The following is a 14585-nucleotide window of genomic DNA, read 5'->3' on the forward strand; positions in this document are numbered from 1 at the left end:
ACACAATTAAATTTGCACAGATAAACTTTTTTTTAAAGTGACTGCACTGAACCATGCAAACTTAATTTTACAAATGATAAACAACTTAAACTGCACATAGCACCTAGAATATACTACACTTCAGCAAATCAAATGGACCATTCACTTGAATGTCTATGTCACGCAACAGCTGTGAATCCTGCAGATTTGTATTGACTAAACTGAATACATAAATTTGGCTTCAAACATAAACACAAATCTCTGTCCAGCTCTCAAAAGCATCCAATGCTCTCTCTCCATAATTTGTGCATATGCATGATGCAGGGGCTGCAAGCAATTAGATAAGCTTTTTTTTTAACCCACCAAATCTTGTGATGGGCTGGCGTGACACGCTTTCACAACATATGCATGATGCACTGTGTGCATTGTGCAGTATAGGCTCCTGCTCTCACACAAAGACACACACTGATGCATACTTCCCGATACGCATGTAGGCAGAGAAGTGGCGCGTAGAGGCACTGAAAGCTTTCTACTGCATGCGTGGCCATTCCGTCAGCATGGCTAAGTGTGCTCCTACTCACACAGTTTTTCAGATCGAGCCATGACTTCTAATGGCACAGCTCCCAATAATTCCTCACATCTCCAACCTTATAGCATCTGCTCTGACTCACACACACACACCCATATGCGCTTGCAGGCACACACACCCATAAATACTGCACAGGGGGAAAAATATTTGAAGGCAATCATATAGCCTACAATGCACAAACACACCACAGGGCTCAGAGTCTACCTCTTACCAACAGCATGCTGCTGCAATGTGTGCAGGTATGTGGGCGACTGAGGGCGGACAGGAGTGGTGTTACCTAAAACAAGACAGACTGGCCAGGGGCCAAATGAGGGAGAGGGAGGAGAGAGAAAAACACAAGTGACAGAAAGCAGGTGGGAAGGATGATGTTTGTCTGCCTGTATGCAAAACAGGAATACAGTGACACTGTGCGAGGTAGTGACAGTGGGAGTTAGTGTGTGGGGAATAAATCATGAGAAATTTACGAGTGTATGAGAGCGCATACATTTAGGTTGAGTACTTGGCACTGATGGCTTTTAATTTCCTCTTTGCCAATCAGATTAGCTCAGCTCTATTTTGTTTTCCCATGTCTGTGTCTGTGATAAGACAGTCATAGTGCGTTTGCGAGTGTGGATGTGATCAAATGCATATGAATTTGTACTGCGAGCGTCTCCGCACGCACACACGCTTAAGCTCGCCTCTGGATTTAGCAAAGCAAAATATCAGCGGCAGGAGCAGACATGATGCATCCATTTCACAGAAAAAAAAAAAACGTCAGACATAATACATAGACACAGACGTTAGAATTAAGGAGCTTAGATGGAGGGAGAGCAGAAGATATGAAGGGTGAGGAATGAAGAAAACAGTGGGGATAAAGGAAAAGAAGCACGGCCAGAGGGACAGAAGGAAATGAAGAGAGCGGAGAGTTGGTGGTGGTGGGGTGGAGGGTTGGTGTTAGTATGCTATGACTTGCCTCTTCATAAACAGGATTTAATCCAATAATCGCTTGGAAACGCTCTGCATATTTCTTCTATGTACATAACAGTCTATCATCTGGCATGAGGGTGCGTGAGACCTGGAGACTTATCAAGACCCTGGAGACACACACACGAGTGACAACTAAATCCCACCGCTGTGGGGTTAGTACACGTGGCGGCCCCCGGCAGTTTAAGATCCAGAGTCTTTAAGTGTATCTGCCGCTTATTGCGTGTGCCACTCAGAGTGTCACAAACGTCAGCTCTGCTATAGGCCTCGCCATCACGTCAGCTCATTTGCACTCGATGCTAAAGCGCACACACTTCAAACCCTCAAGAGGCTAAACTGAACAGTCGAGACCAGGAGGAACACTTATCCCTGTTATGTGATCCGTTTATCAGCCTTTCTTCATTTTCATCTGTCTTTTCCCCTGTTCCTCACTCATCTGCCGTTTGCTGTCTCTTCTTCCTTCTGTCACTCTCTTACACTGGGGTCATGCCCCACAATATATATGGAAATTTTAAATAGCTGCATCACTGAGCCACATGTTCAATACTGCAGAGTATCTGGTGTAAGGACTGACTGGATGTAACAAGCTGGCCAGGTGTTTCATTTGGCTACTTGTCTTTTAAAAAATGGCACTGCATGTAGTTGATAGTGACATAAATGTGTCGAGAAACCAGGTTATCACTGTATTTTTGGTCAGAACACACGTATGCTCACAGGTGGCACAGTAAGAGGGTGCTGTGCACAGTCCTTACTGCTATAGGTCAACACCTTGTGCTGTTCTTCATGTTTTTTTTTGAGTTGTTCTTAAAGTGTTTTTGTGTGTGTCTGTGTCAGGTTGCATCCTGCTGGGGATGGCTGCTGCCATCAAGGAGTGTCATTGCTATGGGGTGGGGGTGCCTGGTCTGGTCTAGGTGGTACATGTCTAAGTAACATCCACATGAATGCCAGGTCCAAAAGTTTCCCAATAGAACATTGTATTGTCACAAGATGGTCAATGCTATTTATTTCTCCTGTCAGTGGTTTTAATGTTATGGTTGACTGGTGTATGTCTTGTGTGTGTTTTACTGAACATCCAATGTGTAGCTAAACAATTAGTACTGAAAAAAATTTACGAATACCAGATTATTCTTATAAAATGGTTGACACCCTGAGTCAGGTGCTAGTACTATAGCACTTTATTTTAATGTACTCAGTGCTGTTCGTGAGTAATTGATTTGCTTAACTCAGTATAAAAACAAACACATAAAATCTGCCTCCCAGAACCTCTAAAAATCCCAAATGCTCTAAAAAATTGCATCCAAAGGTTAAAAACATCTTTATACGATGGCTCATGTGCTGGAGTATTTCTTAGTAGGGAGAAGTAACTGGTGGTTGCCTAGCAATGTAGCTAATGACAAGTCATAATGCTAAGATAATTTGCTGATGCCTCCAGCTACATATTTTCGGCGCAGGTGCAAGAGCAATCTCCTCGTCTAACTCAGTAAGAATAAATGTATTTGCGTGCGGCTTTGGCTTGGGTTATCCACTAATTGCCTCCGCATGCCGAAAGGCCCTTGGGCAAGACACTGTGCCCAAAGTTGCTCTGCCGCCATCAGTGTCTGATTGAGCAAGAAACACTGTAAAGCGTATTGGGTATCGCTAAGTAATAAAAGCTTTGAGTAAGTGCAGATCATGAACATGAATGGGATCGAGATTCTCCCATCTTATAGTGTTAGAAGAATCTGAGCGTACAACTCTTAAGCTCAGACCAGTCGTGGCTGTGCTCTCACATCGCACATGCAAGACTAAAATCCTTTGCTGGGTGCATATTTCGGTTCCTTGATTTTGTGTACACAGTCTTGAAAGAGACAAAATCTACCTAAATTACGTTATAATGATCCTGCAATAGCGGCTTCCACAGCAGCAGGTGATGAGATATTCACTGCTTCAACAGACTGTATCTTAGCTAGGACTCGTTTCAATGAACCTGATTGTGTGGAAACAAAAATCTAAGGAGTCGTACCTTTAGGCTGCAGTCTTTTAAGCACATCAAAGTAAAACACTATCACCATTATGAGACACCAATTTCTATACTGCTGTGCAGAGAGAGATCTCCTTAAAAGTGTCTGGGGAATGAACTCACTTCCCTGCAGTTTCAGCTGTGCCACATTCTGTCTTTAACAGTCCAGGCACTTGTTGGCATTTTCACTCCTGAATCATCCGCCCTTCTTGCCCAAGGGGAACTTACCTTTCTATATAATGTGAGAGAAATCATTTAGTGACAGTGTAGCTCCCGGGGTACACAGCAGACAGAGCGAATAATGTGAAGGGTAATACAGAAGTCAAAAATCAAACAGACTGAGGCAGGGGTCAAACACGCAACTGAGTGCAATTATTTACTGGCATTATCCATCAAGAGGAACTGACTGCTAATGTTTCAATGAACACCGATCAGGCATAACATTATGACCACCTTCCTAATATTGTGTAGGTCTCCCTTGTGTCTCCAAAACAGTTGTGACTCATCAGAGAATGGACATGGACCTTCTGAGGGTGTCCTGGGGTGTCTGGCAACAGGATGTTGTTAGTGGGGGCCTTTGGGTCCTATGGGTTGAGGGGAGGGGCCTCTGTGGATCAGGCTTGTTCCAGTGCATCCCACAGATACTCAACCTATTTGGGATCTAGTGAATTTGGAGGCCAGGTCAACACCTTGTGCTGTTCTTCATGTTTTTTTGAGTTGTTCCTAAACCGTTTTTGTGTGTGTGTCTGTGTCAGGTTGCATCCTGCTGGGGATGTCTGCTGCCATCAAGGAGTGTCATTCCTACGGGGTAGGAGTGCCTGATCTGGTCTTGGTGGGTGCTACATGTCTGAGTAACATCCATATGAATGCCAGGTCCAAATATTTCCCAGTAGAACATTGAACTGTCACAAGATGGTCAATGTTATTCACTTCTCCTGTCAGTGGTTTTAATGTTGTGGTTGTACAGTAGTTTTTGGACAAAAAAAGGGAGCAGCACGTGTTGACCCACTTCCCATGATTAGCTGTGCTCAAATAGGACTTCCTCCTCTATGCTTGTTAGTGAGAGTGAGAAGGAGTTTATAAGTTAACTGCTGCTGCCACTGGGGAGCTGAGCAGGAGCTTGGAACAGGGTTGGTCTCCTCCTAGATTTGGGGTAGATTGGGGATTTCAAAGTCACGAAAGTTCAAAGCCCGGGCTGGGGAACGTTCAAAAGAACCACACGGAGCCATGACGCGGAGAGGAGAGGAAGGGAGGACAACTACTTACAGTAAAACTCTCCCACCGCCTGAAGAGAATGAGGTGGCTCACACTAGCGAAAATAAACCCCACGCTAATGTGGGTTTAGTCATCGGGAGGTGCCGAGCGGGAATTTTGCTGACATGCTGGTGGAATGCTGAACGTGACAGCCGAAGTTTTGGTAGCAGAAATCATTAATAATACAGAAAGCGGGATTGCATTTGAGCATTCGAGAACACCATTGGTATTGTTGTGTTCACCTCCTGAGACGCAATGAGATGGATTTTTGTTGCGCACGGAACGCTAACGATGTCTCTTGAAACACTGTTAACATATTCTTACACCCACACTTTTGTGCTGTAGAGTAACACTGAGACCACAAGTGAGGCCATTAAGCTACAACCCTGTTTCGCTTCTTGAAACAGAACATCCACCTACAACACAACATGCGGAGTTTACCGCTCAACATTGCTGAGGTGTTTCTTCCATCCAGCAGTGTCCATGAAAACATCTTCCATCCTTTCAGAGTCAAGGTAAGAGACTACAAAGTAAATTGCGGCACCTGAAACTGCATGTCAAGAGTTAAGTTCCATTTCAGTGCCTACATCATCTTCTCTCTCTCTCTCTCTCTCTGTCTCTCTCTTTTTTAACAGATATCTCTAGAGGTATAGACACACAAAAGACAGACCCACATACGTGTACATCTGCTCAACACACACTCATGATAAAAGTTTTTAGGCCAGCTAATGCCGGCTGACTGCTTCAGGCCTTTAGTGGTGGAATTAGCTCTAGCTAGTGCCTTTCTCTGTTGTTTTTCACCCTGATTCAGCAGTCCTGGTCTTTACGCAGAGCCTCTGAAAGCTCAGTGGCCACAGGGAATGCCAGCTCATCGACTATTATAATGACGCCCCTCCCTATTGGCCTCCATCTCTCTCTCTCTCTCTCTTGCTCTCTCTCTCTCTCTCTCTGGTTGTGTTCTGTCTTTCTGTGTCTTTCTGTCCTTCTTGCTGAACAAAAGCTGGTGTCTATGATGCAATTTTGGTGGTACTGAAAGTTCATAGTCAACAGAAATGTACACTCCCAAGGCTTCACATTGGATGGATTACAGATTTCACTGTTTAGCAAACTGCTAAACACATATATCATGATGATTGTGGCAGGCAATGTATGACAGACCTCTTTGTTAAGATGGGAAAAGCTTCAAAGTTTCAGCAGTAAATAATTTATCATTGTTATTTTTCAAATTGGTTGCAAGTTGTGACTTACCGTCACTTGATCCACTAACACAGATCAACATAGAGTAGGGGGAATACACAGATACTGTTGACCTTCTCACAAGCTTCGTAAAGTAAAGGATATAAAGGACTAACCTTGAGCTTGTCGAAGCGTTCAGTGAGCGAGGACACCTGGTGCTCTCTGTGACGCCCCACCAGCTTGCAGAGGGCACAAATGAGCTGGTCATCCACCAAGCAGTACATGTTGACCTTCTCGTTCTCATGCTCCAGGCAGGTCAGGCCTCGGATGTGGGTGTCTGGCACTGGCTCCACCAGTCGGTGGCTGGTGAAGGGCTTCTTGTTCGGGTGTGTTGCACGCAGGCAGCGGTCACAATACGATACCTCACATGTGACACATGTTTTTACAGCCTCTCGAGGAGGATCCTGCTCACAGAACTGGCAGCTGATGCGCGGATCCATTTTAGCAACAACAGCCGGGCTGTGGTTGGCGTTGGTGTGGTTGACGTGATTGGTGTGGTTGGCGTGCGGGTGGGAGTGGCTGGAAGTGGCCGGGCTGCCACGAGCGCTTCCTCCACTTGTGCCACCGCCGCCACCAATCGTTCCAGCTATTGTACCGCTAATGGTTGCGGTGTAGGGCCGTTGCGGCTGCAGACGCCGGCTCTCAGTAGGGGAATTGGGGCCGCTAAGGGAGGCCTTTTGAAAGCGGTCAATGATGTTCTGCAGCGTCACATTGCGCTTAAGGCCCTCCAGGCCGCGGTGATTCAGCGTGATGACGTAACGGCACGTGGGACACTGAAAGGCCGAGATCGATTCAAGGGGCTTGCTGGTGGAGCAATGAGACACCAGGATGCGGTGAGCGCAGTTAAAACAAAGGCTGTGGGCACAGGGCAAGAGCAGGGGATCTTCAAACAACTCCAGGCAGATTGGGCACGTCAGCTCAGACTCCAGTGTTTCCATTTTCAATTGAACCAATCTAGAGGTGACATCAAATCCCACAGAAGCTGGCCGATTACCTGCGTGAAGAAAGAAAAGCATTTACGATTAAATACACCGGCCTGTAATTAGGAGGTAGGCAACTTCTGTTCAAATTGTGCTGAGTTGTTTTATTGAAGAGATCAGCAAGAAACGTACACAACTCATCAGTTTGCTTCTGAATTTAACTGAATCAGCGGTGAGATCTTGGCTTCAGGTAAAATGGACTGGCCTGTGCAGATTTCGCTGAAACATCACTAACACACACGCATTTTCTTGTACTATTATAGATGAGCAGCTCAGCTTGCACAACTGTGCTCTGCGCCCTTCATTAGAATCTTTAACACACGGTTCTTCGTGCAGAACGTGTCAGAAGTAAGGAAAAAGGATGAAAAAGACTGAAGTTGGCTTTAAACTCTTTCTCCCAACAGCAATTTCGTGCAAGACAGCGACAACAAGTCATGAGCCAAACAAGAAAACTTCAGATCCTCCCCTTCATTAACCAAGTCCTCCACATCTCTGCATGCATATCAAGCTGTCTCCTCTGGGTGGCTTTAAAATCACTGACATGAGAAATCACTAATAACCCCCTGCACCCTCTGCTCTGCTGATTCGGTGACATAGATGCACAGTTTGGAGTGTCTCTCTCTCCTTTAAAAGAAACAAAGCAGGAACCGTGAAAGTGCACTATTAAACCAGACGACCCCGGACGGCTGACAGTGACGGTTTCATTAAGCAAGCTTGTTCCTGAAAGACTGCCCTTGTCTCTCTCTGTGCCGGTCAGGCAAGATTTACTGATGACTCTGTTTTTGTGGTTAAAACTAATTAAGACACAAAGATTAGTTATGAGGAAAGGTCGTTAGATATAAACCACACTAACATCAGAAAGCGTTCAGGCTTTTTACTTTTTACAATACGTTTCAAGTAATGCAGTGCACAGCATCTTGTTTTTCCATTTGGATTCTAGCCTAAATGCCGATCCGATCGCCTGACAAGAAACTAATTTACAGGAATATTAGAGGAATATTCAGGTTCAGGGCAAAGATTACTGAAAACCCCTCAGGAGACTCAAAGCAATTTCATCTGCCAACTAATTTCTCAGTTAACAATTTAGTTAATGAAATGCAATGAACAATTTCTTCAATTTTGTTAATTTTTACTCACCACTGGTCTCAAAAAATGCAGTTGCACATGAGGTGTTAAAACAATTAGATGATTTTCAAAATTGTTGCCAATTCATTAAACTGCTTGTTTAACTCACTGACAGGTGGCTCTAGTGTGGCTCTACAAAAAAGCATGCATTGTGCATTATGGGACAAAAATGGGTGCCACGACCCTAATCAGCTAAGCCTGACTCTGGATGGATAATAAAATTCACAGCTTATTGCCAAAACATCATGCTGACAGGCAGCATTGTCCTTCATTGTCCAGGCAGTTTTGTTCAGATATTTAGGAGAGACGACTCACCTATGGCCTAATAACTTTCCTAACTTTAAGAATTACAAACCTTTCATACTCTCTGGAACCAGCAGCAAAGGGCCTGCTGAAGACAGGCCTATATGAAGACACAAACAGAGCTTAGCGGCTTAAATCTGCTTGCACCCACAAAAGTCCCTTCTCTTCTGCTGCACAAGAGTTACAGGGCTTGTGAACTCAGCTGAAGAAACTAGTTGCGTGAATGCAGCGGCTTGCCTCAGCCAATAATGCGCATATTACACCAATAAAAAGCAAAGGGCGTTGTGCTTCGTGTACAAAGATGTGTTTGAGGCTGAAATGGAGTATATGTTTTAGGTAGTAGTCTGAGTAAGCTGTCCGTACGTGTGCCGATGTACATATTATCCTCCTCTAATATTCACCTTGGCTGCTATTTATCAGATGCTTTATGTGCTTATTATCTCACAGCCTGGCTGTGTTTGCTATAGAGAGGGTTCAGCAGCGAGCTACCACTGAGAGAGTCAGCACATGTTCTGCTTCATCACGCCAAAAATAAGTCTAATTTATCTCCACTGTATGAGAGAGCTGATCAGAGGCAGACAAATGGAAATACCCAAAGAAAGGGGAAACGGGGGGGAAGGCCATGAAGGACAACTTTCAACACCTGTTGATGACAGGCAAGGTCGCTGGTGTCTCAGTTTTCAGTCTTTCTTCTATGGATATTGCACGAACATGAAAACCAGAGATAACCTGCTTTCTACTAATAGAACTTCCTAAAAAATACAGTAAAAATGTGCTATAAAATTTCACAGAGATCAATGTTTTCCACAAGGAATGAAGTTCACTGTGGCTGACGACCAATTTAGGGTGAGCAACAGTTCAGCTGCATGACTTCTGTTTCACAACAACAGGAAACAAAGGACACATTCATTATCCAAGTTCATCCAGGTCATTGTAAAGCCATGTTAGTTAGGTAAAACTGATACCAACAAACATTATCACCAATGAGAATATTCAAGTTAATCAACGGTTTGATTGAATACAAACCATTCCTCTCTGTTTATCAGCATTTGACAAATAAAAGTAAGGTTAAGTCACAGAAATCTCACACTACTTCTACTTCTGCATCTTTATCTAATCTGAACATTCAAATGCAACAAGATTTACAAAATAACATGATCAGCAACAGTTCAGGATGATTCAGGAGAGGACAGGTCACTACACTCTTCTTAGCTTCGCAGCCTTCCAGTATATAATAGCCCTTCCAATCTCCCCCATTTTCAATGATGAATACAGACTACTGCCACCTGCTGGTATCACAGACTGTATATGAATATGGACAACACGTCCCCACTTCCTTGCATTGACCAAACTGACGCTAGTTTCTCAGCGATAGGGGCACCATCTTGCAAGTTTGTAGCCAGAGTCTGCGCAGTACAGTCCCAGATGACTTCTTGGAGCAGTCTGCATGCCAACTTTTCAACATCCTTGAAAAAAAAATATCTAACGTGTACTTTAGAGTTTTAGTTTGGCCCAAGTCCCATCCACTGATATGGAGGAGGTGGAGCTTATGACCTATACTGCAGCGAGACACCAGGGGGAGCTCTACTTGCTTTGGCTTCACTTTTGAGGTGCTTTGTACAGTCTAGGCTGGTATGAAGGGTTATTACCTGTCACACAGGTGCAGGACATATGTGCAAGCAAGCCACTGGCTGAAGTCTTTGTGGATTGTTCAAGTGAATCTTTCTGTTCCAGACTCACGCGATGTGAAACAACGTCACAATCGGCCTTTATTATTAGTAGCTGATGTTGTTTTGGTGAGTCCCAGCCGTCATATTTCATTTTCTTTTACAGTCCATTTCTTACTGTGAGTTATTTATTTCAGTCCAAGTGACGAAAAGGACCTTCATCACACTCACTCACAGAAGCAAACCATATGTCACTATAAGAACTATGCAGTAGGGTTGTAAATCTGTCAAAGAGACATGCATCATAAGAAGGAAAGAGAACTCAATTATTAGGCCCATCAGAGTGAAAGAGACTGAAATATATGAATTATATAATTGTCCAATTCAAGTTTTGAGTAAATCAGCAGTCTCACTTTATTTCCTACGACATAGCTCAACTGTGCTGCTTATGCTGATGTTACTGTGGCTGTGCTTAACGGAGCATGGTGTTGTAATTAACACCAAGCTTTAGCACACCATCAACAGGCCCATTAAGCCTAAGCTATGTCACTCTGGGGAAACAATGGCAGCTACGATGGGAGCCACGTAGGGACCAAATCTCTAGTTCCACGGCGAAGGGATTCATTCTGGCACGGACAGAGACACATTCACAAAACCGTACGCTCACGCACCCGGGGCTTCACATTTATAAGCACAAACTCTTTCTGTCTCGCTGCGTCTCTTCTCTCGTCTGCCATCCTTGTTAAGGTGAAGAGTCCCATCTGGAGGGAGAACAGCTTGAGCTGGTGCTTGAAGAAAACCACACACATTGCTGGCACACACACACACACAGAGTCCCGTACAAACCCAAACAGAGACACGCACGCAGACATCAACCTTTAAGGCACACGCTCTGATCTATTGTTGTGCTGATTACCGTCGCAAGATCTTTTGCTCTCACTCACAGCTTTTAGTGAAGCAGACAAAAAAGGGGGACACAAGTGATGATTTATTAGTCTGTCTGAAGAGGATAAATAGATCATTTTCTTTAGTACACGCATAGGCTAAATCTGTATCTGCTTATCCTTCATACCCTTAGCCTGCTGTTGTGTTTGTGTACGTCTGTATCTTTGTGTACAATGCAAACGTAAGTTCATGCTTCAGTTAGATCCAATAAACGTGGCAGCAGTAATGAATCCCACCAACAGGTTTGTGAGAAATGACCTTGGGGAATGCCCCCAAAGAGAAAACACTGATGTCACGCTTTCTGTCATTTCACAATCTTGCAAACACCAAAACAATAAAAAGAGGCTGTTTGTTTAAAAGCACAAGCCCAGTCCCCTGGGTGTATGAATTCGCTTTGTTGACGCACGCATCAGTCTGGAGACATTTGTGGAACAAAGATGATTATCCTTGTATAAACAATCTAGTGGTAAAAACTAAATTGCTCCCCTCTGAATTGTAGCTGCACAGCTGCAGAGCCTAAACAGGAGCTTAATGGACACTTGATGGGGTTGGGATGAAGCGGTAACAGTTGAAACAAATCACTTCGCCCTCCTAGACCTCTGGGCCCAAGTGTGCTCCCAAGGTTATGTTTATTTTTATGTCTTTAATTCTTGTGTAATGTCCTCATTAGCAATTAATTTTGTTTTTTCATTTTGAGCATTATCATTTACTTCCTCCAAGGCCAATTGTTTGACATCTGATCCAGTCTAATCTAATCAAAACACAACACCCCAAGGGTTTAAAGGGGAACTACAGTTTTTTACAACCTGGACCTTATTTTTGACATAAAATACGATCGTTTACTCACCCATATAACTTTTGTGTAATTTGTAGTCGTTCGGGAGATATTTAGATCTGCGTATATCCATACAGTGGTAGTGACTAGGGAACCAAAACGCAGCCTATATACTCAGTGGACACCAGCATAGGGTGCAAGCATTTCACTTTTCACATTTCAACTAGAGACAGATGTTAGATGTCTTCTATCAAACAGGCATGTCCTCTCAGAACAGAATGAAAGATTACCTCCAGGAAAGGAAATGCTCCGGTGCAAGGTAGATTACACGGGTATTAGAAAGGAGCTGGTGATGCATCCACATCCATATGTGCATCCGTATGAACACATGGTAATGATAGATGCACCCAAACACACATCTAGCCCACATACTGAGATGTACTTTGATCCTTCGGTCACTACTCCAGTACCAGCTGCCTTCATTAGTGGCAGTTGGCTCAGTCTCAACACTGCCACAGTCTGCAGTGAATCTCCAATTTTTGTTGTCAGACTGACAGTGTACACCCCGCCATCCCTCAACCCGCAGAACCCCACACACAATCTCTCTATCTGCACTCCCACTTTATTCTCTTTCCTGTAAGTGTACCTTGAATCTGTCCATCTCGCTGGAAGCTGCCAGTCACAGGATTATCGCAGTAAAGGAAGAGGAGCAGAAATCCATATAGCTGAGATTTAAAGGCTCCAGAGCACTGGGCAACGGTACAATGACAACACCAGGGGTTTGGTGGTCTTCCTTTGACGGGGGCTTTGGGAAAACACACGCTGAGATATTACCATGTTTCTCCCTTGTGATGTTAACACTGGGGAGAAAACATCATAAGGCATTTATATTACTTGTCATAAGGGAAATTTGTCTTTCGTAACAAAGTGCGATAGACCAGAGTAGACTAAAAAGCATGTGCACACCTTTTGATTAAATTGGAAATCCAGTTTATTCCCAGATTCAAACGTCTCAAATAAATAACTCAATAACTTGGCTGTTAACCGAAAGGTTGGTGGGTCGAGCCCACCCAGGGATGCTGCGTGTTTGTTAACATTCGCTCTGTAATCAGACAAACATCTTTGAAGATGCAACAGTCCCATATGGTCTAGCGGTCAGGATTCCTGGTTTTCACCCAGGCGGCCCGGGTTCGACTCCCGGTATGGGAACACTTATTTGGTTGCTTGGAGCTCATAGTGTCCCCATTTCACCCACTGAGGTGTGTTGGGCAAACATCCATGATGCTCCCTGGGTGGCTGAAATATACACACTACTTTTGCAAAAGAATGGATGGGTTGAAAGAATAGATCAAAATCTTAGAACCTATATTATAATATAACTGATGAAGTGCTCAAATTGCAGCCATATATACTCTACCAATCAGCCACAACATTAAAACCACTGACAGAAGTCAATAACATTGACCACCTTGAGACAATCCATTGTTCTGCTGGGAAACGTTTGGACCAGGCATTCATGTGGATGTTACTTAGACATGTACCACCCACCTAGACCAGACCAGGCAACCCCACCCCATAGCAATAACACTCCTTGATGGCAGCAGCCATCCCCAGCAGGATGCAGCCTGACACAGACACACACACAAAAGGGAGGCTTTATGCATCATAAGAAGGAAAGAGAACTCAATTATTAGATCCATCAGAGTGAAAGAGACTGAAAGAATGGTTGAAGAATAGTTGACTCTTTTCTTTCTTTCTGTGAGTTGGGACAGAAGTTTCACACCATCCTAATGTCTGTGCACCAGATAGATTACCTTAGCTTGTTTAATTTTGTGCAAAACCGGTTAAAGAAATATCTGGTGCTTTTACACTCACAGATTGAGAGGACAGAGACAGGCTAGCAGTCTCCCCCATTTCCAGCTTTTTTACTAAGCTAATATAGTTTTATAGTTACCATAGAGGCATGCGTGTGGGGATGTATTTCACAAAATTAACTACCGCATTTAAGAAACTGTTAGTACAGTCCATTTGTCAGTCATTAATGTGTCCGGGGGGAAGCTGAATATTAGCTGGTATTGCTATTTGTGTTAAACAGTACTTTCACTCAAGTGGGCCTGGAAACAATGGTTTACTATGGGGTCGATTCTCCGCAGGGGCCTGAATCTAAGTGAAGACACACGGTGTTCATCTGACAAGCCCAGCCTGTAGTAAATGAGACCTCAATTTGCTCGGGACCCGCTGTTATGCAGCGTGAATTTCACAAATATCTCCAACCAGGCAAAAAGGTTAAAGATGCTAATAACAAATGGAAGGCTTTCTCCGCCTGCTTGTTCAACAGGATTATATTACTAATTAATAAACAGCCTGGAAGAAAACTGAAAAATTAAGCTTTAAAATTTCATGGCGCAGGGCAACTGTTGAAACGTGGCGCGACTACATGTGCGGTTTGAGCCTCTATGCGGCCCCGGCAGCGCATTTCTCACCAAAACAGAGAGCTTCCATTCATTACTCAGCGCGGTAACCAAATATCACACCTGGAGCCGGCGCACGTCTTTCTCTGGAGAATGGCTGGCCTGTTTGTGCGATGTTTAACTCACAAACCCTCACACACTTCAGTGAGGTACAGGTAATCAAGGGCGCACACATTAAAGTGACTAATAAAAACACCCCAACATGGCACGGCTGTATGAATGCTTTCATTAGCGGCAGTGTTAGCAAACATAGCTCTCAAGCCCTTCCCATGGCATTTAGCCCAATCGCCTCAGCAGGG

At 44.1% G+C, this 14585-nt stretch overlaps 1 protein-coding gene across 4 annotated transcripts in view; it reads right to left on the reverse strand.

Annotated features, from left to right (window-relative positions):
• mid2 (midline 2) overlaps positions 1-14585 on the reverse strand; it is a 107931-nt gene that overhangs the window by 60398 nt on the left and 32948 nt on the right. For 3 of the 4 annotated variants that reach the window (XM_084549738.1, XM_084549739.1, XM_084549740.1), the window contains exon 2: positions 6137-7014. In XM_084549738.1, coding sequence (XP_084405864.1) covers positions 6137-6958 — 822 coding nt within the window. In that variant the 5' untranslated portion in view covers positions 6959-7014. Of the gene's footprint in view, positions 1-6136; positions 7015-14585 lie in introns of those variants that run through there. The other variant, XM_084549741.1, reaches the window with a different exon arrangement.

The sequence above is a fragment of the Chelon labrosus genome (assembly GCF_963514085.1).
Source record: "Chelon labrosus genome assembly, chromosome: 8".
NCBI classification, from domain to species: domain Eukaryota; kingdom Metazoa; phylum Chordata; class Actinopteri; order Mugiliformes; family Mugilidae; genus Chelon; species Chelon labrosus.